A 25,771-nucleotide genomic window follows, 5' to 3' on the forward strand; every position below is an offset into this window, starting at 1 on the left:
TTCGATGCAGAATTCATTTATTTCATTGGTGTGTCGCGCACAGCACCGCGACGGTTCTTCATGCTGATTGGCTCAAACGAGTGTCCGTTATTGAAATACAGAGTCACGATTGGCCAACCTCCTGTCATCGTTTTTCCGTTTGTGTTTGTCAACGTTCGAGGCTGTGCGTGCTCTCATTGGCTGATCCACGGCTTCTGTCAGTGGTTTCCTTACAGCGGATTGGTTGAAGTTTAACCCGCCTTGTTCTACCTGTCTCGCTATGAGAGGCTGAACGATTCTTCCTGCTCTATGGAGCAGAGCCGCCCTATTTCCCCCCCCCCTCCTACAGTGGATCTCGTGTGCCGAGTGGTACAAGCCGGTTAGCATGCCACTCAGACGCGGAATCTACTGCAAATAAATCCAGATTGTTCATACACAACGCCAAATACCTGCAGTTGGAGCGAAGGCCTGGTTGCGCAGAAATATTGGCGCCGAGGAGGGAGCGGGTTGGTGGAAAGAGGGGTGCGTGGCGGTGGGAAGTGCTCTTCTAACCAAATCCTCCAGAACATGGCGGAGCACCACACTGCCTCCGACTGTAAGCACAAAGCCAGCTCCAACGCCGGAGGTTCGGTCTCGGGCAACGGACGGCCCAACTCCCCGGCTGGATGCGGCGGCAGCGGAGGAGGCCTGTCCGGGGGACTGACGCAGCCGGCGGGATGGCAGTCTTTGCTGTCTTTCACCATTCTCTTTCTGGCCTGGTTGGCAGGGTTCAGCTCGCGACTTTTCGCAGTTATTCGCTTCGAGAGCATCATTCACGAGTTTGACCCTTGGTGAGTAGAAAGGCGGGCGGGTTTGTGGCGCATTTTTAATTTGACGTTTGGAAATGTAATGCACGATTAATCTCGCTGTGAATGGAGTGTCAGTGCGCGATGCACAAAGCTCCTGCGATCCTCCATTCATCTCAGCGTAATTGTCTCAGGAAGCGTTTTGTTTCTGTGCGGTACTTCCATGCTTGACAATTTTGACACGTAACCGCATGGCAGCTGCCCTCCATCTTTTTTTTTTCTTTTTTCTTTTTTTTAATAAATATAATTTCAGATAGATAAAATTAATTGTGATAGTGCTTGCGCTAGCAACGTGCTATTTTAATTTAGCACTGCTGTTAATTACGATCTGTTGATAATGAATATTACAGCAAGGTGTCGTAAAACTCCAAATGAGGAAATGAACTATTCTATATCTGTTTATATTAAGTTTTGGTTTATGGCAAGTCGTTTTAGCATTTATCACTTTTAATGTCCTACAATGTATATTGTTACTGTTGCTTGTTGTTAATTACTAGTAGGTAATTCAATACCAAACGTCATTAGTCCAAGTAGTATATATTCAATTATTCATTCATTACATATTAGAGCATACTAGTTCAAATGCACAATAGTACTATTGTCTAGCCAGTTAGTACTGGGAGAACAGGAACTAGTAACCAAGTGCATGTTCTTATGATTGGTAAATGCTAAAACTGTAATAGGTACTATTTAGAAGTGAATAGTTTTATCTGAACCACACATCACTATAGTATCCACTGACAAATTTGCACTAACTAGTAGCAACTGTTCGGATAATGAATAGAAACAAAGGATTAAGTACTGGTATCTAACAAATTATATTTACTTAAACTGAACAAATGTTTTCACTGTTAGGTCACACACATTTAATATGGATCACTCTTACTGTTAACTATTGTTAATTACTAGTATGTAACTCAATAGTAACTATAAGCTTACTTGTAACTATGAGTAGTATGTGTCACTGGTAATTAAGTTTTAGTAACAATATTAGTTAAGGTTTAAGTGTTAAAATGACCCTCTATGCAGTGTTCCTACCTCCTGATACTATTAATGTTTGCATATGTTGCGTATTCATAAAATATCCCTATGTTTCATAACAATGTCAGATTTGCAGATAAGTGTAGTTCTCTTGATCCACAGAGCTGTCAAATGCAAGCTCTTAACTTTTGCTTTAGAACTAATGGTGTATTTTTAGCACTAAAGTGTTTAATCCATTCATGAATCATAGGTTTGAATTAAACCCCTTGTGCAGCAATTGCATCCATTTGAGACTCAAAAGCATTCATTTCCCTTTTTTTTAACGTATAGCTTACTGTCAATTATTTTCTCATGCCCTCTGTTAAGAGCAGTGAAGAGGTACCCGTTTATGAAAGTCTGTTATATAAAGTCTTAAGGTGGTATATGAGACTGTGAATTTAGGTCAACTTCTGATTTTATCATGATTGTAAACTTTGTTCACACATCTCACCGTGACGGATTCTTTAAACACAATAATCGTATAATCAGGCATGTGTTAGATTGCATTTCAGCAGTTAAGCCACGTCTAGCATGCAGAGAGAATAACAGCAGGACCATCCTCCTTTCACGGTATGGTCCCAATTTTCAGATTTACAGTCATAACTGCTTATGTTGAGGGTCATGGTGCTCTGCATTCATTAGTCTGAACGGAAGATCAAAGACTGTTATCTATGTGCTTAAACAAGCAAACTCTTAACCCGCATCCTAGGCTAAAACTAATGATATAACGGAAGAACATCTTCATGCAAAGCAGGTGAACATGCTAGAGTATAGTTTTTTGGTCATCTGCCCGTCATGGGTTGATTTTAGGTTAAGCGTGAACAAAGGTAAAGTTTGGCCTTTACAAGTGAAGTAGCTGAATATATTTGTCTGAAACAGCGAGGGGAAAAAAAAAAAGTTTTCAGTTACAGTTTAATAGTTCTCAAGGGCCTAAATCACTGACTGTTTACTGAGTGCTGCTTTATTATTCTAGCTTTTTTTTTCAGCTGAAATATTGAGAGGTGGCTCATTGCCGAAGAACTTTACTACCAATTGTTTTTTTTTTTTCATTACACATTATAATTGTTTAAATACAGATACGGCTAAATGAAAACTTCTGTAAAAAATAAATTTGGATGCATCGCTAATCATGGAACACACAAACTCTCATGTGCAATTTGTTTTAAGAAATACAAAAAATGCTAGTATGATTTTGGTGGTTTATTTGGGCAGTGATCGAAATAGTTTTTTTCAACATGTGGCCAGATTTATTTTTTAGCTTTGTTTTTTACGAGTTCCGCTATTGTGAAATCTAGTCTCAGACTTGGTACTTTTTGTGTTTTTTGTATCACAGTATGTATATGTACAATATTACAAATCAATATTAAACTGATGTGTTTGTTGGTATTCATATCCTGAGTGTCGCAGTGCTTTCTTGATCTAGCAATCTCTGATCTGATTGACTGAATTGATGCAACTTTCTGGAGTTAGGGCACACAGGGTGGTTGTTGTTGTTTTTTTCTGTCCATCTCGAATGGAATGTGTTTTCAGCATACCTGGCTGATGCAACAAGCACTTTTGAGCTTGACATAATTACTGTATTGGCCAAAGTTTGCAACATTTGTGTCTTTGAGATGTTTGAAAGATATTCATAAATTGGTTTGGGGCACCTAGTAGCACGTTAACTAGACCTCCGTAAGCAGAACTGAAATTCCTCTATGTGGTCTATTATTGTGGTCCCTGAACAGCACATAAACGCAAAATAAACTGTATTTGGTTGCTTTGTGTTGGCCAGACAGCTTGTTTGTGTAGGAAGTAGGTTTTACAGTCCGCCTGATAGAGTTGGATACTGCAGTCCAGTAGGAACGCCTACTAGCAAACAACAGCACAGAGACTTGACAACCTCCAGCCATTTAATATCTATATGTGTGAACACCCCTTAAATCTGCACATGGCCATTGATATGCGTTTTCAAGAATGCGCTCTTATTGGCTCTATGGAGTGGAGACATAAATGGACTGCACCACTTGCATGAGTAGATTTAATTAGCAAACGGGGCTTTTCTGTTTGCTAATGGGCTTTCTGAATTTTATTGGAATGTTTTTCTAAACCATTTACATATAATGGCTCAGCCAACTGTGCTTGTGTCATTAGCCTATTTCCATTCAGATCATTCATAAAACACACAGCAAACCCTGAAATGGCACGATCATTTATTTAGCATGATGCTACTTTGTTCCTTGTGATGCCATTGCACATTTGGACACGTCTGTTGGCTTCTGTTAATGCTGAAGTGTTTTGTGCGCTTTTTTTTTTTAAACATTAAAATAAATTCTCCTGTCCCTGCTTGTTTGAGCAACATAACACAAGTAGAATCGGTTGAACCAATTGCATAAATGTGAGAAATCTGTTTGGCCAAACAATGTCCGATGTGTTAATATCAATTTGTCTATGCTGTTTATTAAATACAACTTTTTTTTTAAGCTTGTCATCGGTCTGATTGCGTAATTCCGCCAATCCTCTTCAGTCTTTTCTGCCTTTTTGTGCAATTGGAGAGCATTCAAGCGGTCTGTGATGTAACTGATTGCATTTTTAAGAATTAAATCTGCATTTGTTCATGCTGTTTATTTTGCTGTGAATAAGAGACTGTATTCTTGTGATTCATAGTGTTTACCTTTTGTTTGCCTGCACACATGCGACTGTCCTCTCAAGTGTGGCATTGACACCTCTTAGGCTATTGTGTGCTCTCTTTCAGTAATCTACTTTGACATGCAGGAGGAGTTTTTCTTTATCGCTGGCAGGCGTGCATTGGCTCAGATTGATTTTCCAGCACTGTTAGTCATATGAATGTTGAGAAGCTTTTAACTGAGTGTGAGTGCTCAAGTCCCTTTGTAGAGGTTGGGATGCAGGTCCCTCTGGGTTATTGGTTTCCTGGGCTCACTCTTGGATCCGAGCACGCTGACATTCACCGGTCATTCAGCATGCAAAATATTTTGATAATATATTATAGGACTTCAACCATAGAAAACTTGTAACATGCTGAAAGAAACGCCTACAGGCTTTTGAAATGTAATGTTACCTGCAGTTGCACCAGGTGATGGAGTTTTGTCTGAATGCTGGTTTCAAATACCGAAGGGAGGTTTATTCACTCTGTACCTGTAAATAACACCATTTAAAATGGTTTGGAGCCTGACCGAGTGTCATAAGTGTTTGGAAATTGCAATAACTCTAAGAGCACCTTGCTATGCAATGCTTTGTTCAAACAGTTTTTTCTTCTCTGTTTCCAGCCAAGAGCTTTATTGATTTGAGAGCTCAAATGAGTAATTGTTTCATGTCCAGATAATTTCAGTGCAACACACACACACTTTGGTTCTCTGGGTGTCTCATTTAGATCCAGCACACTGCCCCAAGCCTGCTCTGTCCTTTCTCATTTTTGGATGCTGGAGTGCTGCGTTTCCTGTTCTGCTTTTCTACTCTTAATTCCTCTAGTGTATTCTGTCTGTCGTTTCTCTCTCTCTTGCTTTGGCTTGTGCACTTCTTTCAACCTCTTAAGGCAAATAACAAAGCCTGCTATTAGGGCTGGAATGAAAGTCGAAATGTGTCAACCGGTAGAGATTTTTTAATATGCTGCTGTATATCGGGGAAGGTGTACTTCTGCTTCTGTCGGTGGGCGGGAACCATTTGCATTATTTACATGTAACGAAAGTCAGGGAATAAAGTGAAAATACATAGGAAGACCTGAATAAGTCAGAATGAAAATGAATGTGCTTATGGTGCCACAGACACGTTTATATTTATTGGTTATTTGACTGCTTTGGATGTGGCTAATAGTGCTGTCAAACGATTAATCGCATCCAAAAAAAGTTTTTGTTTACATAATATATGTGTGTGTGTGTATTGTGTATATTTATTATTTGTGTATATCCACACATATGCAGCATATGTTTTGAAAATTTTATTTTACATGTGTGAATATATTCATATAATTTACATATGTTTATCTATTAAATATATTTATAACATTTTTCATATATATGCATGTGTGTGTAATTTATATATGCATAATGAATATACACAGTACACACACATTACGTAAACTTTTATTTTGGATGCGATTTAATCGTTTAAAATTATTAGTTATAATGGTTATAATTTCTACATTTCTCAATTTATGTCTTATCAGCCTAATGAGCTATATTTATAAATAATATATTTCAACTGATTAGAAATATATTGTCTCTTGACCTAATATGAATGAGTGGAGAGATTTGAGAGAATATTGCAGTATTGTCAGGTAAAATATTGCCACACTGTGAAGTCCCCACCCATCTCTTGTGATATTAAATGAATCATACTGTGAAATAAGTTTGATCATATTGCCCACGCCTAACCCCTATGTTCTGTTTGCGCAACAGAAAAAAGAGCTGCAATACAAAGCTCTTATTTCTGTTTTACCTTTCCCCCCATTTTCTTTGAATCCCGCTCTTATCTCCGTCTCTGCTTTCTCTGTCCATATGGCATTATCCATCCACCCTTGTGTTAATTGAGCTTTCATTCTGTATCTCCCTGACCGGGGCTGCATTGTCTGTGACGGGCATTCTGATCTGAAGAAGCATTTGAGTGCCACTTATCTCTGAGCCGCCTGTGGAGTTGAGCTGCTCTCTTGTATATCTGAATGAGATTCTACTTTTATTGGAGGATATGAGGAGAATTCTAATGTTTCAGGGACCACAGGGCCCTTGTTGCCTCCGGCTGGCCTTGAATATAAGTCAACGTATTAATTAGTCTCTAAAAGGAGTAGAGAAGGCCAAGCACCAGTCATCTTTTTTTACTGTGCTTGGCATAACCTGTTCAAGGCATTGTTAGAGAGCAGAGGGAAATGCCGTGATAATTAGGGTGGTTTAAAATGCCATCAGTTATTGTAGTGCTGTTTATCTGTGTAGTTAGCATTGCTGATGCCACTGCAACTCGATCTAGGTTCATGACCTCTTCATATTTGTCTCTATTAACCAGTTCATTAATATTATTACTTCCTGTTCAGCTGACCTCGTCTGTAGCGTTTCAGCGTTTGGCAACCTGAATCAGAGTTGTCTGGCTGTGTTGACCTTCTCCTCATTTGCTTTTGAAAGTCTTAATGTTGTCTGTGTAGGAAACTTTAATGTTGTTTCAACTGTTATAGGATATTAATATGAGATGAAATATATAATTATATTTATATATAATTTAATTATAATTTAGATTTTTTTCCTTTGTATATTGTTTTAATCCAAAAAGATGCTTTTTTTGAAAAACAGATAGCAAAAAGTTGCTATCTAAAGGATACATGTATTTATTTTTAAAGGGGTCATATGATGCTATTTTAAAGATCATTATGTGGTGTTACAGAATATGTTGACATGCCTTTGTTCAAAAAACACATTATTTTTCAAATACTGTACATTATTGTAGTTCCTCTATGCCCCGTCGTTTTCTACAAATCTTCTCCTTCCGACATGCGCAGTCTGCTCTGATTGGCCAGCTGACACAGTGCACGCACGCACGACGTGTTACGTGCAAAACTCCGCATTTGAACAGTCAATAGCAAATGCTTAAACTAATAACAAAACATACTTACAGTCGCTGATTCAGAAGTGCCAGATTGTCATAGCATTTTTTTTTTTTTTTTAGAAATAGCCTTTGCACAACCAGCCTTGTACTCTCCTATGTTCACGAAACTGTCGTCCATAAAATGCGTTGCATAAATTCGATCATTTGGTTTGTGCTGTTCTGTTGTAAACAAATCTTAACAATGATTCCTAATTGGATCTAATTTCGGAAGGCCAAATAAAGTGCTTTTGCTTTCGCATAGAAAAACACACCGTCTCCCTGACATGGCTGCATCAACACTGAAACCACGCCGCCTTTCTTTGCGTGCACATTTGGGCAGTATAACGCAAATATTTCCACATCGTGACGTAGACATATGGGGACGTGTTTTAATGAGGCGTTTCAGCCCGGTCTGGATCAGCCTTCTCTTTTAGATAGAATAAATCCTTTTGTGGCAGACTTTGAGCTTTGTAATTCTGCAGATCTTATACATGCACAAACGGCTACATAACACACTAAAGGAAAAAAAGAAGTCGCATCATATGACCCCTTTAAGATTTAGTTTTTATAAAGTTCATTTAAAAAAAAAAAATTATGTACATTTTATTTCAGCAATTGTGTTTTTACTATATTTACATTGTGTGATGTCATGCATATATATTTACGATACGGGTCCACCACTGCTAACAAATAATTAGTAAATAAGAATTTAATGTTTAATAAAATGCAAATCATCATTCTGACTTACAAAAATATGATGCAGAAAAGAATGTTTTTGTTGGAGCTGGTGAAAATTTTGGCAGACGAAATATCAATCTGAGCTACTTGGCCTGCAGGAACAAAATCTTTGTTGTTAAGCCCTGCTTTATTCTTAAAACTGCAATATCGCCCACACTGAAATGGAAGTAAGGTTTTAGTTTGTTGTTTCCTCCTGTAGCTTGACTAGTTGTGTCTGTAGCCTTCTCCCACTCAAGTTTCATTCATGCAGTGTCATCTCTGCTTGAGGTCAAAGTGGAGCAGTTAACACGGTCCAATTGAGTGTGAAAACATGATTACAGGGGCAGGTCGTTTTTATTCCTTCATACTGTAGGAGTCTCATATTAGCTTCTCCTGCTTATTGAAAACCATGTGTGGTCCATAAGGTTGCTTGCAATGTAATGTTCCCCCCTGCCCATTGATATCTTATGATACTTCACAGCTGTACAAACTCATAGATTCATAATACTCAAACAAGGGATGCAAGGCGGGTGGTTATGAAATGAAATTGGATATATATTAAGGTCTTCCAATAATGTTGTCATTTTCAGGTTTGGGGGGAAAAGCAACTATATTTCTATATTTGACTATATTTCAGGTCTTCTGAAAGAGTATGATTGCTTTGTGTATGAAACAGACTGAAATTTAGGCTAAGTTTTCATTTGCAAATTCATTCAGTTCTTTTTGAGTCTTTTCTTTCCAAAGAATCAGTAGAATCGGTTCACAAATCTGAATGATTCATTCCTTTTCATTTTGAGTTCAACTATTAAATTGCAGTCTTTTTTTTTTTAATACACAGACATGACATATATCAGAATAAAGTAGGTCAGAACAACATGAAAGTAAGTAAATGATGAAAGATTGTCATTTTTAAATGAACTCTTCCTTTAATAAACAAGGCCTCAGGAAACTTTGTGGTTGTAAGCCATTGTGAATTTAACTTTGTTCATTGACATAAGAAAGACCTTGTTTATCTGCGCCAGGTAATTATCGGTGACAATTAAGCATCGATAAGGGATCATTAGCAATTTTCAGAGGACTGCTACAGAGAAATCTAGTTTAGGAAAAACATATCAGTCTCCGTTTCTGGTTAATGAAATGTAAGATTCAAAGCAGCACTGATTACCTAATTATTGCAGATGGAGGTTTTCTAATCTGTCATCACACAGTGATATGCTAAATATTAATCGCGCTGGTTTTTCGGCCCACTTGGGTAAAGTTATTTTCTCTGTGTGTGATACACAATGCGTCGCTGGCGTCTTTGTATGCCGAAACGGAATGGGTTTAATTAGGATGTGCTCACTTAGCTGAGCTGCTTTGCATTCACAGCACAAGCTTTTCCCCTTGCCAATTACGGGCCCTCAAAGTTATTCCAAGAGCGTTGCTTTGATGTGCTTGTGTCAGGCGGGACGAACTCCTTGTCCTCATCCGGAAAACCTTCCGTATCGTTCCTCAAGGTTAATCAGTTCTTTTATGTTGGATTAAATCTCCAGGAAATGAACACAAAGGAAGTGAGATGTGAATTTGGCATTTGCTGTTTGGTTTTCCTCCTCCCATCAGCGATTAAAAAGATTAAAGGTTTTTCAGTATGAGGCTTGATCGATGCTTAAATCGTTCAGACTGATTGCTCTGACCAGACGCGCTTGACGCGTGAATTGGGATTCTTAAATCTAGTCAGGCGTTTCATGAGTTTCTGAAGCCCAATTTCTTCTTTAAAAAGAACAGTCGCCCAATCACTTACAGCTGACTGATCTGTTGATCCAGTCTGTTCGGTTATGAAATCTTTTTATCCTTTTTGTTTTTCTTTCACAGAGTTCGGGTCAGTAGCGGATTCATTGATGGATGGATGTACTTCAATTGCTAAATTTCAAAGTCTACATTCTCATTTGATGTGTTCAGACCATCTCATGCACTTTTACTTGCAGATTAATTTGGTAACACTTTATAGTAAGGTCTCAATAAATAGGAGCAAAACAATTATTACAATATTTATCAATCTTTGATAACAGTAGCTGACTGTTTATTGTTAGTTTAAATTAGCTTAAGTCCGTTAAACAATACTAACAGTTGCAAATTTTGATTTTAATAATATATTAGTAAATTTTATAATATGAATAAATGGTGGTAGCTAATGTAGTTATCAAATGGAACCTTAAGTGTAAAGTGTTATCATGAATTCGTATTGGCTGCCTAATGTTCTCATTTTCACTTAACATTTTAAAACGCTAGCAAGTCCAAATAATTAAATCAGATTGATTAACATCTCAAGCCAATGTGATGCATTGTGTTTTGTAAAGGTCAGAGTTTATTTGCATTCATAACAAATAAAATGCATAACAATCAATTTACGCAAATTATATTTGTAAATAATTATATTTCAGCTGGACAGGGAAATAAAGTGGCTGGAGTGAGCTGTACAGCGTGACCAAAATAGAAATGCAGTATCCGCCAACTTCAAGTGTAAACCGCTTCATTGATTGTAATGCGAGCGATCTGGTCTTATTGGATCAAATCAAGCCAAAATTAGTCATTTTGGTCAATAGGTTCTTGGTTTGAGACCAGCAGTTAAAGAGGTTTGGTGCAGAGCCATGTTTTTTCGCCCACAACAACATTCTCTTTGTTGGAAACTAGGTATACACAGTATATTGATACCATGGTGCTTATTAGACGCACATAGAAATGTTCATTCGTCAGCATCTGTCTATACCACGTTTAATTGTGCATGCTCATTTCCTCCATTTACATTACTTGTCATTGTTTAACAGTCACTTGGTTAATCTATAAAACACTAATGTTCAGTGTCATTTTTAGCAAATCTCAAAACGAAAATCCAATCTGTACGGTATAATTCACTTGTAGCATTTACAGCAATTGACTTTATTTTGACAAAATAGGGAATTTACTTATTTTTTTATTTTTTTTAATGAGCCTTAGCATAAACACAATTACCAGCTTATTGAATTTTAATGTCGATGCAAAAAATCTGCTTTTGAAATGGAAGAGAATTTACAGTCAGTTTCTACCAAAATTAAAGACATTTGGATTCTCATCCTAGTCTTTTATGGGGTTGAGTATTCTGCAAAGCACCAGCACTCACTTTTACTCCCTGACATATTTAATGCACACAGAGACAGCGCATCTCATTTTATAAACCATAACTCTTTTCCATATATTATTCAGCCATCAGACCTCTTTCTGCTGAGTTGCTCTGCCTGAAGCAGTCTTGCTTAGACAGACCCATTTTTAATGGAGCAGGTAAAAAGAGCAAACTTAGCTGAAGCCCCATCACTCCTCTATCAAACCTCCAACCTGGCCTGATCTTGCAGTCGTCTTTTTTTTTTTTTACAGAAGGATCCATGGATTCACAGAGCACCTGTGTTGTTGAGGTTTGGTCTTTGCGACTGCTTTATAAGGGTTGAAGTGCTGTACCAAAGTAGTGTACTTTCTCCACTGGGTGCTGCTGTCATGATTTTGTTGGCATTTTCTTGTTGATGGTATAGCCTTTGCTTTGCGTTTTGAGCTGAAGTTTGTATTCTTCTCTGTGGTTTTCTTGTGTAAGTGCTGGTATGGGCTGTGACATAAGCTTGTGGTGTGATTGAACCAGAATCTGATGTTAATGAGTTTGAGATGTGTGTTTGTTTGGGCTGTACTGATTGAGGTCAGATATGTTGGCCCTTCGGCCACCTTTAGAGCACATTAAGCATAAAAGCCTCTTTTTAATTCTTTGAAGGGTGGAAGACTGCCTCGTTAGATCACAGTAATTGGTTTTTTGAAGAGAAAAAAGGTTAGTGAAGGAATAAAAACCCAAGCAACATCCTTAGACTGTTTACCTCTGAGGCTACTTCTATTTTTGTCTAGAAAGTAGGGATGTGCAAAACGGGATTTTAAAAATCCACTTGTCCGTGGTTTGTCTGAACATCTCGTTGACTAATAAGGGAGTTCTGTGTAGTAGGCTAGTTTTAGGTTCACCTGAACCAACATGTTGCTTGCATTCATTGCTACACTTCTGTCCTAATTTTTATGCATATACAGGTGCTGGTCATATAATTAGAATATCATCAAAAAGTTGATTTATTTCACTAATTCCATTCAAAAAGTGAAACTTGTATATTATATTCAGTCACACACAGACTGATATATTTCAAATGTTTATTTCTTTTAATTTTGATGATTAGAGCTTACAGCTCATGAAAGTCAAAAATCAGTATCTCAAAATATTAGAATATTTACATTGGAGTTTGAATAAATGACCATCTCTACAGTATAAATTCTGGGTATCTCTTGTTCTTTGAAACCACAATAATGGGGAAGACTGCTGACTTGGCAATGATCCAGAAGACGAACATTGACACCCTCCACAAAGAGGGTAAGACGCAGAAGGTCATTACTGAAAGGTGTGGCTGTTTACAGAGTGCTGTATCAAAGCATATTAAATGCGAAGTTGACTGGAAGGAAGAATTTGGGTAGGAAAAGGTGCACAAGCAACAGGGATGACTGCAAGCTTGAGAATACAGTCAAGCAAAGCCGATTCAAACACTTGGGAGAGCTTCACAAGGAGAGAACTGAAGCTGGAGTCAGTGCATCAAGAGTCACCACGCCAGACGCCTTCAGGAAAAGGGCTACCAAGCCACTTCTGAACCAGAGACAACGCCAGAAGCATCTTACCTGGGCTGTGGAGAAAAGAACTGGACTGTTGCTCAGTGGTCCAAAGTCCTCTTTTCAGATGAAAGTAAATTTTACATTTCATTTGGAAATCAAGGTCCCAGAGTCTGAAGGAAGAGTGGAGAGGCACAGAATCCATGTTGCTTGAAGTCCAGTGTGAAGTTTCCACAGTCAGTGATGATTTGGGCTGCCATGTCATCTGCTGGTGTTGGTCCACTGTGTTTTCTGAAGTCCACAGTCAACGCAGCCATCTACCAGGAAATTTTAGAGCACTTCATGCTTCCTTCTGTTGACAAGCTTTATGGAGATGCTTGATTTCATTTTCCAGCAGGACTTGGCACCTGCCCACACTGCCAAAGGTACCAAAAGCTGGTTCAATGACCATAGTGTTACTGTGCTTGATTGGCCAGCAAACTCGCTTGACCTGAACCCCATAGAGAATCTGTGGGGTATTGTCAAGAGGAAGATGAGAGACACCAGACCCAACAATGCAGATGAGCTGAAGGCCACTATCAGAGCAACCTGGGCTCATAACACCTGAGCAGTGCCACAGACTGATCGACTCCATGCCACGCCGCATTGCTGCAGTAATTCAGGCAAAGGAGCCCCAACTAAGTATTGAGTGCTGTACATGCTCATACTTTTCAGTTGGCCAAGATTTCTAAAAATCCTTTCTTTGTATTGGTCTTAAGTAATATTCTAATATTTTGAGATACTGATTTTTGACTTTCATGAGCTGTAAGCTCTAATCATCAAAATTAAAAGAAATAAACATTTGAAATATATCAGTCTGTGTGTAATGAATGAATATAGTATACAAGTTTCACTTTTTGAATGGAATTAGTGAAATAAATCAACTTTTTGATGATATTCTAATTATATGACCAGCACCTGTAGTTGACCACACATTGTGTTAAATCAGTGTTCAGTTGAACAAAATATTTGTTGAAACAAAATGAATGGGAATTTCAGTGACACCAATGTCACAAAAAAACTTATACATCTTCAATAAGCTTGAGTTTTTCCTCTCTTTTTTCCCTTTTTTAAAGTTAAGTAAAAAGTCAGTGATGAAATAAGAAACTAATTACAAGCAATAGGACAAACTACAAGAAAATAAATAAAAAATGCTACATGCATTATATAAATTAATCAAAAACACTGCGCGGTCTTCACTGTGTAAATTAAATATGTATTTCTTCCTACAAAAATGATTTAGTCAAGAGCAGAGAGAGATTTTCTGTGCTTTAGCCTGTGGTTCATTCATTGTACTGATTTTATCTGGTGTAAATTAAGGATGAGTTATGATTTACATTTTAAGTTTACATTTTATCGATACCAATACTACTTATCGATACTATTTGGTGCAAAAAGATATGATGTGAAAAGTTGTTGAAAATTTCAAGTTATTTTATTACTGCTGAACTTTAGCAACTGTATTAAAGTTCTTCAGTCAAGAGCAGTGAGTTATTTTTCTCTTTGTTTTATTTTATTAACATTAAAGGAATAGTTCAATCTCATAAATGAAAATTGTGTCATCATTTACTCACTCTCAAGTTGTTTAAAACCTGAATGGGTTTCTTTCTTCTGTTGAACACACAAGTTATTTTGAAGAATGTGGGAAACCAAACAGTTGCTGGTCCCCAGTGACTTCCATGTTTATGTTTATGTTTTTGTTTTTCCTACTATCAAAGTCAGTGAGGACCAGCAACTGTTTGGTTACCCACATTCTTTAAAATATCTTCTTTGGTGTTCAGCACAAGAATAAAAATTAATATAGGTTTGGTACAACATGACAGTAAATAATGACAGAATATTAATTTTTGGGTGAACTATCACTTTAATGACAATCGCAGCATGTTTAGTTCTGTCCCTTTAAGATAACACATCCGTTTCTCCCTCAACTGTTTACTTTCACTTTAGACATAACTGTGTTTATAGGTCTTTTAGTGTACGCAGGCTTCAGGTGTAACGCGCTCTGAACAAGCGCTTGTTAGAGCAGCATGCGAATGAAATATTTAACCGGCAAGGCTTTAGCACACGCAAATGTACTTTTGTAATTGTGAATAAGTGCAGTGTCTCGTGAGTGTAACTCTACCACTGAATCAACATTTGATGTGAATGTGTCTCATGAGTTGCGGTTGGACCTGGAGCCGGGAGACATGGTAAATACAGCGCATTGCTTGAGGTAGATGTTGTGTTTTTTTTAGTAAATGTTTCATTATATTACTATAGTGTTGCCTCCTTTGTTCACTATTACATCTGACACTGCTGTTGCTTAGTTTTGTAACGTGAGCCCACACTTTCTAACATTTCACTCTTGCCACCAATGATTGCATGCAAACACACACCGCAAACATGCGCATGGATATCACACGCACGTCGAGCAAACGTCGGCCACATCGTTCAGTGAAGCAGCAGCTTCTAATTCGCCATTAACATTGAAGTATACGGAGATACAACAAAGCAAGTATCGATAACAGTATCGTTGTCCTGAAGCTTATCGGTAGTCCGGTATTGACCCAATTACGTACCGGTCCAAAAATACCGCTTCTCCGTACCCATCCCTAGTTATGATTAGAATTGCTTAACAGTCTTTCCTCCGAGTTTGTCATCTTCCATATTTGCTACTCTTTCCGTTTTCATCAACCTCAGACTCCTATCTGCCCCAGACTCCAAACCCCTTGTACGCTCCATGCCTGCATCCTGATTAAATTGATGAAGGTGATGCAGGCGTAATGTCAGCCATCAAATTTAATATGACAAGCTACCCAGCCTGACGATTCAGGGTAAATTATTACAATCATTTTTCCACATCCTCAATCTCGGGGAAATGTGTTGCTGATATCCTGCATGCAATCTCGAAGTCTGAAATGTCTGACTTTTGCCCTCTGATATGCACATGTTCTGATAATCGGACTTTCAAGAAACCAATCCTTGGGTCCAGGCAGTCCTCAGTCTCATTATGATACTCTTAGTCGCTGTGCAACATTTCAGATTTAATACGTTTCTCTTCCTTGTCCCATAATGCCTTATACCAGGTCTTAATGGGCACTTACATGGAGAGCGATTTGCAGTGACGATGTGACTGGAAGTCATTCCTTTCCAGTAATAGTTGGAGGTTTGAAGTTCACTGTTGGAGACAGTGAAGCTCACTCAATTTGTTGCCTACTTCAGATACAAAAAGCCTTGTCAACCTCGCACGGTATCAGCATAAGTGTGAATGCTCCTTTATGATACAAGGTTGAGCTCTTTCAGGCTGTACAGGCAATTATTAAATTCATCTGTTCATTGTTACCTATAGCTATTCCACTTTGGTTACATTTGCCCAGCAACAAGATATTAACCTGACCCTGCTTTTACTGCAGTCTTTAATGAACTCTGAACTACTCCCAATAGCTTTAATCGCTTAAAGTTGTTCAGCTTTCTCCAAGTGCCTTAGTGCTTCTCAACTCTGGATTTTATTCACTCTGTCTACAAAAAATTCTATGGTTTAAGCAACCTTTGTCAAGCATTCCCAGCCATGCTTTAAGCAGCAGTTTCTCCCATACCCTCAGCAGTGGCTGTTAATAAATGTTAGGTTGCTCCACGCCATTGAATGGGACCTTTTCAAAGCTCTGCGTGTATGTCCACGCAGTGTGAAATTGAGTTTTAAGAAGTGCGGAGTTCAGAGTCAGCGGGAACGTCGTGCGGAACACGTGTCACGGAGGTTAAACTGTAGAATAAAGAAATCCAGTTCACTGTGCTCATAAAGACATCTCTATGTATCCAGCTGATAATACTGTCACGAAATCTGATAGTCTTGCACATTGTCTGCTGAGATTACCCCACCTTAAAATTACACGGCTCAGTGTCGCCCCGGGTCATTTCCGGGTGACTTCCCTCTGATTGTTTCCTGGCGATGATTGTTGGAGAAGAGTATGCGGTCACGGAAGCGCTAGGGTGTTTCTTCAACTTATGTCCCAGGGGTTGATTTTTATTAAAACCTAACAGATTTCAATTTTTCTTTTTTTTTTATGAAGGTCAGAAACTATGATTATAAACTTTTCTCTATGCCTTTATTCATAGTTTTTCTGCATAGCTTTTGTTTTATCCTTGTTGTATTATTGCATGTATTAAATTATGATCATCTAAATACATTTATATTGATTTAAAATGAAAATTATTCAATTGTGGCTGTCCCACACTGTACTTTTTTTTTTTTTTTTTTTTTTTTGCCAAGACGACAACCGTGCCATTGAAGAGCATGCCTGAAATGATGTGTGACTTGTGTACGTTACCTTTCAAAAGTTTGGGGTCAGGAAGTTATTATTTTGTTTTTTGGAAGGAATTTATACTTTTATTTAGTAAAGACCCATTAAATTGATCAAAAGGGACAAAACACACAAGACATTTCTTTTAAGTTGATCAAAGAATCCTGAAAAATGTACCAGTGTCCACACAAAATATTAAGCAGAAATTGTACATTAAAATAAAAAAAATCTTTATTTTAAATTGTAATATTTCCACAGTATTGCTGTTTTGTGTATGGTATTTTCTGTTTGAATGGTAGTGTATGCATGACACAAATTAAATCAAGTAAAATAACACTTAAAAAGAATATTTTGTGCCTCATTTTCCAGTCAAACTGTCATTTTAATAAATCATACAAATTTAAAATTGTATTTGTGCAGGATGCACAAAATGCTGGCAATGAAATTAGCCTCGGCAAGACGACAAATTTTATTCCAAAAGTATTTAAAGTGTCATTTATGTCAGTTTCATTTCTACAACAGAATGCCATTAAGCATAAATACATAACTTAATTTGATTTGCCTGTTCTGCAATGCATTTGTTAACTTTTATTGGATAAGCTGGGTTTTAACTAGAAAAGTGTTTTTAGAGTTTATTTTCAAAAGGGCCAAAATGCCCATAGTTGAAGAGAAAGACATAAATTGAGTAAATATTCGACTTTTAGCAGCGTATAACCAATGTCTCTTTAATCCAAGTCTGTTTACTCGATGGGCATCTTCATAACAGCATCCCCGGGCAGCTATTTGTGTAGGTAATAGGCATTCGAGTACATTTTCTGTCTGCTTGAATGGAAACAAAAATCTGCAGAAGATTGCATTTCAATAATATTTCTCAAACCTGCAATAACACCTGACAACAAGGGTATAATTTGCTTTTGCTGGTGTGTTCATGTTGTTTCCTTGCAGAAAGGACATTGCAGTGCTCAGTGAATGCCAAGGACCCGGTTCAGATATCAGATCGTGATTGAGAGTTAGACCGTGCCAGTAAAGGTTCCCGAATCTTTAGCCTCTCTAGAGAGGGAAGAAAGGTCAGCGAGGCGGGAATGGAAGCTAGCAGGTTGTGGTGTCAGTTAGCAGCCAGGGTCACTGATGGATGGTTTGTGTGCTTTAAAGGGGTCTTTAAATACGCATGATTCACAGTTCTGCCGTTCCTCCTACTCGAGCGTCGGGTTGCCAGATTCTCCTGTGAACACTGAGTGTTTCTTGCCAGTGAGACGGCTGTATTACAAAATAGTAAGGACATTAATCTGATGGCAGGCCGTGTGGTGACACTTGCCATGCATGCAGAATCTGATTAAATAAATCCAGAAGTAATGCTTTTCTATCCCACTGGACACAATCTACTTGCATTACAATAGCAGCAATCAGGAATCCACTGGAGCTGTAAACTTTCAATAAGAGAGTATTTGATGGAGCCTAGCCCGGGCCGATGCTATATTTTACGTGAGTCAAACTGAGGCTGTGAGGGTTAGCCGTTGTTCGTTTTAATAGGTTGTGCTGTCATGAGGTCCTATATCACATAACAGTATATCACATTAGTTTTCTCAGAATCATTTTTTTTCATTATTTTTGGTGTTTTGGCTAAGTGATTGACTAGCTTTCGATTGTCTCTTTCTCAGAGCCTAATTTTAATTTGCGCAAATGAGGTATTCCTGATTATGGTCCATTGAATGTTTTCTCATTGAACATTTATGGCTGGTAATTTTATAATGAAGTACATAGAAATTATCTTCCACCTGTTTTTTTTTTTTTTTAAATATATTATTTGTCATAGTTATTAAAATATCACATGATTATTCTGTGAATTATTCTGTTTTCCTTTTCCTTTTAGCAGGGCTCTTCCTGCATATATTGAACTCATGCATTTTAGTGAGCTAGGCTTTGCTTAGTCCTGGGCTTTTTCTATGCTAAAAATAGAATGTTTATTTTAAATACGAAGCAATTACTCAGGGCTGTGCGTTGATTAAAAAAATATATATAAAAATTTTCCCCCTCTGTGGTTAAGGGGAGTTTTAAAAAGCTAGTTGTCTTATATTCTGGTGTTAGTAAAGAAAAGGTTCAGAATGAGTACTCTGGAGAAGATAGCGGGACACAGTTTGCTGAACTTGGACTGATAAAGGCATTAGAGAGGATTACACAGTTTAATTGCAGCCAGGTTCTTAGTGCTTTTGTTTGAGGTTTTTGTTAATCAGGTGTGTATCAAGTTAATGCTTCCAAGTTGATAAAGACTGCCAGGAAATGTATTTGTTGGAGCATTGGACTTTTAAAGTGTTTATAAAACACTCCTTTGAGTAAGTAATGTTTTTGATTAAAGAAATGTGTTGTAGTAATATGCGTATGCATGTATAATATGTGACCCCTGCTGGCAAAATGAGTCGGAATGCGCACAGGCTAATTTTGAGCTACAGACAAAAAATGTGAAATGTAGATTTTGGTTGAATTTCAGGTTTTTAAAATTTGCTCATTGTGACTCATTTTGCCAGCACAGGTCACACACACACACAAAAAATCTAAAAATAGCGAAGTGATTTGTTCTAAGTGTCCAAAATGCAACTCCGTATCATTGAGTATTTTATTTATTCATCTTGCGGCAGAAAACTGGCCTAAAGGAAAATCAGCAGAAATTCTTGTTCAAGTATGCATGACTGATTGAACAGGTGTCTTTCTGTCTGTGTGCACTGAACACAGTGAGTCAACAATTCTTGTCCTTGGAAATACTTGTCCTTCAAGATTAAATAACTGAAACGTCTTTTTCCCCATCTCATTAAATAATCTATATTTCAGTTGGTTGTTAACCATTTAAGTGCTTCCCAGTGGATGTTCTTATTGTGGGCTTTGTGCTTTTGGCACCAGTGGTGATTGGCAGTTGAGTGTTTAATCTGTCATTTAGGAAGTGTCTTAACACACGAACCTCTTCTAGCCATCAAACACATTGTGACAGGCCATTGTTGATAAAATGCTGCTTTTCCCCCATTAGAAGTGCCAATATTTTCTATTCTGTTCTTTTTTGTTTACAGGTTCAACTACAGGTCAACTCATCATCTCACAACTAATGGCTTTTACGAGTTTCTCAACTGGTTTGACGAGAGGGCCTGGTATCCACTGGGCAGAATAGTGGGAGGGACGGTAAGTTGTTGTTGTTTTTTTTTTTTTTTTTCTGGTAACACTTAGCCATAAGGTCTCGTTATGACCCATATATTTTCTAACAATGTATTGGTCTTTTTTTTTTTATTATTATTTGTTCAGTAGTTTCATGTCTTTTATTGTTTTTTATTTAAAAATAAAATGTTTAATTTAAGATTAATAAATGCTGTAGGAGTATTTTTCAGTTCATTTTTAGTTGTAGTTAATGTAAAAACCAAATATAATATAATAGAACCTTATTGTAGTTTTACCATATTTTCTTTATTTCGTTTTTTAACTCTTGACTAACGCGTTTAATTTAAAATCAAGATTGATGCATGTGAATTGACCGAACTCTTAATTTATGCATTAAAAAAAAAAACAACAAAAAAAAACAAGTGAACTGTTATACCCCTTTCTGCCATCCACAAGTCTATCATTTCAAATCAGTTATGTAGTTTCCTGACAATTCCTTTCACTTCCTGATCCAGAATTACTTGTACAAAAATGATTTGTAGTTGAATGCGTGATGTCCACATTATTGTTGCCGCATTCCCATGCCGAATGTTTGCATTTTATACACTCGCTTGTGACTATGCATCACAAACAGCATGAAGAAATTTCAGCTTCTTCCAAACTTTGTGGTTAGCTCTATTTCTTTGACAGCAGACTTCTCGCATCATAGCGCTCTGACCTTGTTCCTCGAACCGCTAATGCTGCAGCATTGTTCACATATAGCATCAATGCAGAACTTTTCCAGTAATGTTACAGCTCTGTAAATTGCTAGATATGTTTTGTCTGCATTTTGACAACGGTTCTTGTTAACCTATGATCTCCTATATATATATATATATATATATATATATATATATATATATATATATAAATAAATATATAAATAAAAATGCAGTTAAATTCATGCCAAAGGCTGTTTATGTGCAAGCGCCTATGGACAGCCTCTGGATGATTTCTGCTTGAAAACAGCATCTTTTGTCCCTAAATAAGGCCACCCCCTTTAACACTCCCTGTCACTGAGAAGTGCAATGCTGCTGAACCTTAATGAGCTCTTTTCCTGGCTGGAGAAAGTTTGGCTAGCGTTTGGCATCTGACAGCTCTGGTGTTGGAGCTGTAGGGGGGCTGCAGGAGGCAGAGAACAGCATCTGTTGTTGTGTACGGTTCAAGCAGTCGTTATATGGCCTTCAGAGCAGGCTGGTCTGTTCTCAGCACAGCCTGCAGACGCCGCTCATCACATGAGAGATGAAAGAGAGGGTGGGAATGTGGAGGTGAAACTGGGTGTTTCCTTTCTCACTGCTGTTTGTCTGCTAAATTCAGCTTCGAAAATGAAAAGTGTCATCATTTACTCACCCTCATGTTGTTCCAAACTTGTATAACTTTCTGCGGAACACGAAAAAAAGATATTTTGGTCATACAGGGAAAGTCAGTTGGGTCCAAAACATTTTTTAAAAGATGATCTTTTAGGTTTAGCAAGCCATACAGGTTTAGAATGGAATAAAGATGGATAAATTAAATGCATTTGCTGTAAATGTACACAACCTCAGATGTAGATCAGTTTGTTTCTTCTTCAGAACTTTAGCATTAAATCACTTGATCACCAATGGATCCTCTGCAGTGAATGGGTGCCATCAGAATGAGTCGATTTTAAAATAAGAGCTGATTAACATCGCTGTAAACTGTAATCCACACAACTCCAGTCCATCTGTTAACATCTTATAAAGTGAAAAGCCACATGTTTATAAGAAGAAAATCCATCATTTAAAGCGTTTTCAATTTAAATCATCGCCAAAATACCATAATAACGCTTCCTCCAGTGAAAAAGCTTGTCCCCTTTTGTCTTCTCACGTCAAAATCCACCAACGTATTTGTTTAGAACTGTTGTGGATTTGTAAACGTTGCTTGATCTGTGCATATTTCTCTCCTGGTTCAGACATCTTTTTCTACTGGAAAAAAAAAATATCATGGATAGAGGACACCAACAGTTTGAAGTTTAAAAACATCTTGATGGATTTGTCAGTGATTGATTTGTTTGGAAAACAAGCAGGTTTTTACTTCACAAGATGTTAATTAATGGACTGGAATCGTGTGGATTATGTTTTCATCAGCTTCTTAGCTTGTTCTGATGGCACCCATTCACTGCAGAGGATCCATCCTATTCAGATAAAAAAAGAAACATATCTACTCCTTGGATAGCCTGAGGGTGATAGAGAGAGACATTTTTGGGTGAACTATTCCTTTAATACGATTGATTACGAGGCTCCTAAGGGTGTGCTTGGGCTAAACTTCTCATTATCTCTATGTCTTGGGGCCAATCAAATATTTAGGAATGTTTACACAATTTCTTACAGATCCTGATTTTATTAGTTCTTTTTTTCCTCAAATTGCTGCAGGCAAACTTCTAGTTGATCAATTTTGCATTCGATTGAGACTAATAGCATCTCCCATATCTCGTCTTTTGCAGGTGTATCCTGGTCTGATGGTGACGGCGGGCCTTATCCACTACATACTGAATCTGCTTCATGTGACGGTGCACATACGTGATGTATGCGTGTTTCTGGCCCCGGTTTTCAGTGGCCTGACTGCCATTTCTACCTTCCTGTTGACGCGGGAGCTGTGGAACCAGGGTGCCGGCCTGCTGGCGGCGTGTTTCATCGCCATCGTACCAGGCTACATATCACGCTCTGTGGCTGGCTCGTTTGACAATGAGGGCATTGCCATTTTTGCCTTGCAGTTTACTTACTACCTATGGGTGAGTTAGATTTAAAACTTAAAACTGTTATTCATGACATTTGTCATGAGATGTAGTAGTTATGCAGTTTAGCTATTGAATTCTTTTGAATCTTTTGTTCATGAATCTGAATACTACTATCTGTTATTTTGAGTAAGATCAATGAATCAGTTTATTTGAATTCGTCTAAATCATTAATCGAAGTGATTCGGTTCTCTGGTTCTGTTGAGTCACATTCTTTAAGTAAATGTCACTTGATTCAGATTACAAAATTGGTCTGAATCATTTGTTCATGAATCTGTATATTCCAAGTTATCTGGTTCAATTCTTTCTTACAGTGGTTCTCAAGTTAACAGCTCAGTGGAAGAGAAGATTATCAGTGAATTACTTGCCTGTTCATAAAAGTTATCATTTGACTTGAAAGGACTTGGAATATAGCGCATGAATCATGAGGACTAGTTTTATGATGCCCATTGAGAACTGTTCTAAAATGACTAAAAACCCATTTCAGCAAGTGTTGCGCTGTCCCACACTGTTGAAATGATGAATTAACCTTGATGGACATTCATCACGTTTTTTCAGCTGAACGACGAGACAGCTGGAACGGATGCAGTGGCAGCATACTTTGTCTCTTTTGGCGCTGTGATTTTTAGCCCATCTCTTCTCTCTGGAGCTCGCTGTCAGCTGAAACGCCAAGGACTTTGCTGTCAAGCTTGACTTAAACATTGAATTTCCTTGTTCTCTTATCTCTGAGTGTTTGTTGTCTTGGCTTTGTTTGAGGTGATGGTATCGGACCCTTTGTTTGGGATTAGCGGAATTAACTTAAGTGTGTCCTCTCCACACAGGTGAAATCCGTGAAAACTGGCTCGGTCTTCTGGACCATCGGCTGCTGCCTCTCGTACTTTTACATGGTGAGTTTTCATTGGATTTTTATTTTTTTTTATGTTCGGGTGGTTTATGGCATTTGATTTCTATTAATGGTACTTGGTAATACCATAGTAAATAACTTGGACAGCTTTTCCTGCCACTGCTTATAGGGAATTGCACTACTTTTCGAAAGTTTGGGTTTGGTTTTTTGATTGATAGATAGATAGATAGATATATGAGAGAGATATATATATATATATATTAAAATGTAATTTATTCCTTTGATTACTCCAGCCTTCAGTGTCACATGATCCTTCAGAAATCATTCTAATATGGTGCTCAGAAGCATATCTCTTATTATAAATGTTGAAAACGGCTTACTATTTTTGTGATGGCTTCTCTCATGATTGTTTTGAGTAGAAAGTTGAAAAGAATAGCATTTATTTGAAATGGCAATCTTTTGTAACTTTAGAAATATCGTTTAAAGTATTAAGAAAATGTGCTTACCACAGACTTTTGAACAGCAATGTATAATGTGAGCAGTGTAGTCCAATTTGGTATTAAGCGAGTTGTGAAATTATTATTTTTGCTGAATCTGTCAAAACGACTATCAAATGAGTTACAAACAAACTCATCCGTCTAAAACGGCCCATTTAGCTACTGAATCAGTTGCACGCTTTCGGAATTAACATTTGATTCGCTCAATGAACCATAAGTCATTACTTGGTCTTATCATTTGATTCATGAACTTTGTTTTAAGCAAGGTTCATGAGACGTAAAACAGTGTAATTGCTATGAAATATTGTTGCGTAATATAAAGTTAAGTATCCATAATCATTAAGTGGAATCGTAAGCTGAACTAAAATCATTAAATTCTTATGATTTCCGTCCATAGTGTTGGGTCCTGGGGCTGGTTGCATGTCTCTCTTGGTCTTTTTCAACCCATTAATGTGATATGTAAAATAAATGAAAAAGCAAACAGCACCATCCATCATGCCACCCTGATGGGGGCCACGAGCCAGTCGGTTATGAATATCAGCCATTTCTGAAACTTGAGCTTCTTCCCCTGGAGGAAGGCAGCACTCATTAATAATGGAAGCCTACAGCCCTGCCCAGCCCCCAATAGTCTCTGGCTTTCCAAATGTGTTTATAAACATAAATGACACCAGTGCAATCTGAGCCATCTGCTCCATTGAGACCTTGGGGTCCAGTGCAGTCCGATATGGCCCAGAGGCGCTACCGGGGGCATGAGTTGAGAGATGCTCTCTTGAACGGGACATCCTAAGTGACCTAGAAAAGTGCAGAGGTTCCAAAGGCTGAGTGTGCTAATGGAGTTTTCTGGTAAATGTGGTGTATCATAGGGCTGAGAGCCAGCAGAGACCTGGGCCATATGATATAACTTGGTCACGACACACTGCGTTTCTTTACCTTTAGTGTGTGGTTATTCAAAACAGTGTATATTGCGTATATGGCATATGGGTGCTGGAGAAAGAAAGAGAGAGAGCGCTCAGCCATGCGACAGTGAGTTAGGCTATTTACACACTGCAGTTTTTGCGATGTGTCAGATAACTATGCAAATCCATTGATATAAATGGGAATAGTGTGCTGTCAAGATGAGAGGGAAACCACAACTGTCCTACAGTACTGTTTGCTGTATTTCTGCTTTATTTACATTTACAACGGCTCTTTCCATGGCATAAATGAGCTTATACAATCAGTCTCTACGGTCAAATGCTGTCAAAGTGTTGTAGTGTGTAGGCGAACTAAAGCTGTCATAGGACATAACAAGCAGTCAAAATATATTATTTAAATATACAAACAGGCGAGTGAAAGCTAACAATTTATTAGCCAGTGGCTAATGACAGATATTTAGTTGCCTAGTGCAAAATTTAGTTTAATGCTGTTTTCTAAACTTGTAATAA

The 25,771-nt window shown here is 37.8% G+C and overlaps 1 protein-coding gene across 1 annotated transcript in view; it reads left to right on the plus strand.

Annotated features, from left to right (window-relative positions):
• The first annotated feature begins 275 nt into the window (after positions 1 to 275).
• The window catches only part of stt3b (STT3 oligosaccharyltransferase complex catalytic subunit B), a 45,122-nt gene continuing 19,626 nt past the window's right edge, over positions 276 to 25,771 (plus strand). Inside the window, exons 1-4 of the mRNA XM_058745747.1 lie at positions 276 to 809; positions 20,134 to 20,242; positions 22,716 to 23,003; positions 23,828 to 23,893. Of these exons, the coding sequence (XP_058601730.1) occupies positions 547 to 809; positions 20,134 to 20,242; positions 22,716 to 23,003; positions 23,828 to 23,893 (726 nt within the window). The 5' untranslated portion in view covers positions 276 to 546. The remainder of the gene's footprint in view (positions 810 to 20,133; positions 20,243 to 22,715; positions 23,004 to 23,827; positions 23,894 to 25,771) is intronic.

Source organism: Onychostoma macrolepis, chromosome 16 (assembly GCF_012432095.1).
Source record: "Onychostoma macrolepis isolate SWU-2019 chromosome 16, ASM1243209v1, whole genome shotgun sequence".
NCBI classification, from domain to species: Eukaryota; Metazoa; Chordata; class Actinopteri; order Cypriniformes; family Cyprinidae; genus Onychostoma; species Onychostoma macrolepis.